The 5490-nt window shown below is 46.0% G+C and overlaps 1 protein-coding gene across 2 annotated transcripts in view; it reads left to right on the top strand.

Moving 5' to 3' along the window:
- Nucleotides 1-2878, top strand: part of LOC113829207 (solute carrier family 2, facilitated glucose transporter member 8) — a 14266-nt gene extending 11388 nt beyond the window's left edge. For both annotated transcript variants that reach the window (XM_070121729.1, XM_070121730.1), the window contains exons 4-6: nt 614-822; nt 1279-2094; nt 2351-2878. In XM_070121729.1, the coding sequence (XP_069977830.1) occupies nt 614-822; nt 1279-2094; nt 2351-2599 (1274 nt within the window). In that variant the 3' untranslated portion in view covers nt 2600-2878. The remainder of the gene's footprint in view (nt 1-613; nt 823-1278; nt 2095-2350) is intronic.
- Nucleotides 2879-5490: the final 2612 nt, after the last annotated feature.

Genomic DNA, 5490 nt, shown 5'->3' with positions numbered 1-5490 from the left:
GGGGGGCGGCAGTCCCCCCCAGGGGGGGTCACAGGGGGCGCAGCCCCCTTTAATGGAAAGGCATGTGAATAACCATGGTTATTTTCACTGTTGGTTATATTATTAGTGTTATTCAACCCCGCATTTTCCCTGGAACCTTCCATGCCCTCCCTTGATATCGGGGCCAAGTTTGTCGCTAACGGGGGGTGTCCGCGCAATAAAAAATATATATTTGCAATGTGGACAGTGAGAGGAATCCAACGATACCAAAATCGTCGATATCGGAGAGGCGAAGGTAATATAGAAAATTACCCAGCTTGAAATTGGGACAATTCCGTGATATTCTTGACTCGCGGTGTACTATTGTGTATCACGCTATTCAACAAGGTTCTCCCTGGTTCTGGGAATGACGTCACTACCGGGGATTGCCGAAGATCACCGATGTTTTGCATCTACGTTTCTAAGGGCGTTGCTATGGGAGGGTCTCTTCGAATTTCTTTTGCATAAATAGACTAAGCATACATTATTGACCAATATTCAAGGAAAAAACAATGCACGATAATTACTTCACATAAGCCCTTTAAAATACTTCTCATCTCCAAACTCAGAGCTCGATTCCTCGCTTGCTTTCCAGCGAGCATCATCTCCGTGGGGTCCCTCGCCGGCAGCGTGGTGGCAGGCAGGGTCATGGACAAGCTAGGTCGCCGAACCACCCTGCTTGCGATGGCGCCGGTGCTCCTCCTGGGGTGGCTGACGATGGCTCTGGCTCCCAACATCGCCGGGGTGCTGACGGGGAGGGCCATCTGCGGCGTGGCGACGGCGTTCTTGTTCTCCACGGGGCCGGTGAGTGGCCTGCGAGGCGCTGCGGAGGAGGAGGAGAGAGCAGGCGTTTAGAGGTCTGTGTTGGGGTGTTGGTGGAATGCTTTGGGGAAGGAGTGTAGCTTGATAGTGTTCCGTGATTTGGTCGTCCGCTGGGTGCCTTGCAAAAATGAAATGATTGAGGCTAAGGTCATGGATCATGAATCTGGATGAATACAGTAATCTATAATGAGAAAACAATACTATTTCTTAAAAGCTTATCCCTGAACCTACAACTGCCTATGTAGTACATTGATTGGAAAAGTAAAAAAACAAATTAAATGTGATGTCATGACATCTATAATTCTAGTTTGTTACATAAGTACTGCTGTTAATGTAACACTGAATATGATTTACTTGTAATTACTGCTGCTATGTTTTTTTGCAAGAAATATTTCCCGCCCCACTGGCTGGAAGCACTAATCGGCTCTGCTCTTGCAGGTATACTGCAGCGAGATTCCCGAGGCGCGGATGCGCGGCCGCCTGGGCTCCGTGCCGTCCCTCTTCATCACCTTCGGCGTCGTCCTGTCCTATCTGGCGGGCGCCTGCTTCTCGTGGCGCGTCAGCTGCTACGTCTGCTGCGTCCCCGTCGTCCTCATGTTCGTGGCGATGCTATTTGCCCCGGAGACTCCCTACTGGTTGCTGCTGAAGGGGCGGAGGGAGGACGCGGAGAAGGTCCTCCGCCGGCTCAGGGGCCCCGAGTACAACTTCGACGTCGAGATCGAGGAGATGGAGAAGAAAATGACCTCCGTCGGGAAGAAGATGGAATATCGTGAGCTGTGGCGGCCGCGCACACGCAGGCCGTTCCTCATCTCGCTCTTCATGATGACTCTGCAGCAAGTGAGCGGAGGAAACGTGCTCATGATGTACACGGGGACCATTTTCATGTCCGCGGGCGTGGAGAACCATAGCCTCGCCACCGTGTACACGGGCATCGTCCAGATCGTCTTCACCGTGCTGTGCGTGCTGCTCGTCGACCGCCTCGGACGGCGCCCCTTCATCGTGCTCTCGACGAGCGTGATGGGCCTCGCGACCATCATGCTCGGCGTCTACTACTTCATGAATGACGTCGTGGGGCTGCCGTGGCCGAGCTGGGTGCCGCTCGTGACGGTGCTGGTGGCCGTGTCCGGGTACTGCCTCGGCTGCCGCACCCTCCCCTGGCTCCTCTCGGCCGAGCTCTTCAACACCACCATCAGGTCGACGGCCAACTCAGCCAGCCTCTTCTACAACCGCTTGCTCAACTTGGCTGTGATACAGGTAAAGGAACCATGCAAGTGAATTACCATTAGGCACCTATTGTCTGTCACCAAAATATGGTCTTGTTATGCAAGTGAATGTAATTGTATAAACATGAACATGTCTCTTGTATGGTTATATATTATATATCATTCTCCATAAATATATCTATCTATCTATATATGTATATATATATATATATATTTATTGATTGATTGATTGATTGATTGATTGATTCATATAAACAAATGGCTTAAAAACTATCATCTTTCTCCAGGTGTTCCCATTCTTCGCCGAAGCGGCAGGTTCTCACACCGTTTTCTTCGTGCACGGCAGCCTAAGCCTGATATGTGCCGGCCTGTCCCTCCTGCTGGTGCCGGAGACCAAAGGAAAGAGTCTCGAGCAGATTCAAGAGTACTTCGAGAGCCAGGCCGCCAAGAAATCGGCTCACAAAGCAGAGAAATCGAGTCCTAACGGCGAGGCGGCTGGAGCGGGCCAAGGGAACAAGGCTTTCCAGGACGTGTGACGGGATTCAGGAACATATCCTGAGTGAATGAGTGTGCGCATGAGCGAGTGAGTGTAAGCATGAGCGAATGAACGTGAGCAAGAGCTACATTGCGAGGGACAGGCGTGAGGGAAAACCAGTTCTCTGAGTTGAGTCGAAGGGCGATCAGGGGTCTGGTTTCAACATTCAGAAGAGGGTCTGTGACCCATCAACACCCTTAGCAGGACAGCACTTCTTTAGTATAAGTAAAAATATATCTATATATAACGATTTAAGTGTAATATAAAAAGGTAAAAGCAAGCGAGTGTTTGAATAACCCAAGTAGAGGACATTCATCAAGGAAAAAAAAGAAAAAAGGAAATAAGAAAGATGGAACAAATTGTGTATACCGCCAGGGATATGAAACGCCAAAGGACATCAACAACGCCACCCTCGATACACACATATCATCACAAGAGGATGAGAAAAACCCTCGAAAAGTCGAATTAAAACACGTTTGCGAAGGCAATAACGTATTTCATCTGACGTATGCTTAAAGATCTGATTATAAACTCACTAGGGGCATTAAGTCACACTGCAATGGAAACTGCAGCCTGTTTTGATTTATCTAATAGGAAATATTAGTTAGAATGTCAAGAACAAAATAAATATATATATAGAAAGTAAAAATGCCAAACATTAAAAACTATGAAAAAAGGAAGAATAGGGAAGAGTATCACTGTATAATCAGAAAGCTGGATGGACAAAATTCTAGACATATAGCAAAAAGAAATCAGAAAATGCTGAAATAAAATAGTATACCCCATAAAAATTGTTTGTTTTTTTTGTGTGTGTGTTTTCTTTCTTTTTTATCACAAGCATGTCACATTTGTACAGTCCAAGAAGAGAAATTCCTCTCGGAAAAATAACATAAAATGAAATTAAGGTCAAGCGATCGAGAGGTTACAGCTTAGTGCCTTCGCAAACGTGTTTTAGTTCGACTTTTCGAGGGTTCTTCTCATCCTCTTGTCGTGATGCCATGTGTGTGTCGAGGGTGGCGTGTTGTTGATCTGTCAAGAATATCACGGAATTGCCCCAATTTCAAGCTATAAACAATCTTTTTAAAGAATACATTTTCTCAATTATGCAAAATAAGCAAAACCAGAAAAAAAATATATCATAGAAATTTTAATGTCAGCTTATTTCGCCTCTGTCTATGTCTGTCTATCTGTGTATCTCATTTTCTGTGTGTGTGTGTGGAAAGAGAAATGTGTGTCCCTTTCTTTTTCTTTACCTTTCCATTCACTTTTCCTGGTTCATTTAAATAATCTGCAATTGACACATTTTGTTTATCTTTCTTTTCCATCCGTGGTATTTCTCTCTCTCTGTCTCTGTCTCTCTCTCTCTTTCACATGCCATATCTATCTCCCTTTCTCTTTATCGTATTCATTTTCATATTCATTCTTTTCCTTTTATCATTATAATTACTACTACAACTTCAACTGTTTTTATCATCAATGACTATCATAAATTGCCCAGAGAAGATAAAGTACATAATAAACAAAATGATGAAAAGATGCATCTTGATGTCATCAGTACATGAATATATATATCAACTCATATGTAAAATATAATAATAAAATAAATGTTGTGTAGGCCTAACAGACAGGCCTATCATCAGGCATATAACAAAACATGTATAAGAACATGCTCTTCTTTACTTTCTCGAGAACGCTCTCATCAGCTGATGTCTAATCCAATATGGATTGATGTACATGACAATGTACAGTTGTATTACTACAGGTACTTTTCTATATTACGTCCGCATGACCGATATCGACGATTTTGGTATCTTTGGATTCCTCTCACTCTATACAATGCAAATAGATAGGTTTTATTGCGCGCTAACCCCCCCCCCCCCGTTAGCGACAAACTTGGTCCCGATTGCGGGGGCGACGATTTCGGAGCGCCGGACGTAATATAGAAAATTACCCTAATAATTTAACCTCAGTGTAAATAATCATAGTTATTCACATGACTTTCCATTGCAGGGGGATGCGCCCCCTGCGACCCCCCTTGGGTGGGGGCTGCCGCCCCCCAACCCCCGCCGAGGAAACAAAACCTCCACCACATATTCACAGCAGGATAGAGCGCACACGAACTCGATGCGGAGCCGATAACCTACAATAACCTAGGATTTTTAAGGTGCTAACCTGATTTATTAATGCCGCTAATTACTAGGGAGGGTGCTCCTTTGCCGCAAAATGTGAAGGAGGCAGGGTGCTTCCGGCAGGAGGTCCTAGGCCGGAGGATACAGCGACGCTGCAGCACACAGGAAGTGATGCAACTTCACATTCAGGTGCTGGCTGCCCGCACCTGCCGCAATCTTTCTCACGACGGAGGAGGCCGTGGCGGAAGCACATATCTAGCATTTTTTCTTGGCTAATGGCAATCTCGCGCAGAAAATCCGTCTCGGAGTACGAGCACCCTCCACACTCGGCCATCGCGGCGACTATGACTGACTTCTGAACGCGACGGTTATTTCGGTTAGGAATACGAATGTCGTTATTCCAGAGGAAGGGAAACTCGACTTTGAGGCCATCGGTGTAACATCGAAAAAGGCGCAAAACCCGCCGACGAGGGCGGGCCACCGTGTTTATCCTGATTATACTACAATCGTCTCTATATACAATGCTGACTATAATAAGGTTAATATGCTGATTCAGTGAGAATCTTACGAGGTAATACGCCCCCTGCTCCGACATCGACGATGATTGTGTAACGCTCTATCCTGCCGTGAATATGTGGTGGAGTTTTGTTTCCTCGGCAGGGGTTGGGGTTGCAGGGGGCGCAGCCCCCTGCAATGGAAAGTTATGTGAATAACCATGGTTATTTTCACTGAGCGTTATATTATTAGTGCTATTTAACCCGCA

The sequence above is a fragment of the Penaeus vannamei genome, chromosome 5 (assembly GCF_042767895.1).
Source record: "Penaeus vannamei isolate JL-2024 chromosome 5, ASM4276789v1, whole genome shotgun sequence".
In the NCBI taxonomy this organism is placed as follows: Eukaryota; Metazoa; Arthropoda; class Malacostraca; order Decapoda; family Penaeidae; genus Penaeus; species Penaeus vannamei.
The sequence above is the reverse complement of the archived record's forward strand: the minus strand, read 5'-3'. Positions and strand labels throughout refer to the sequence as shown.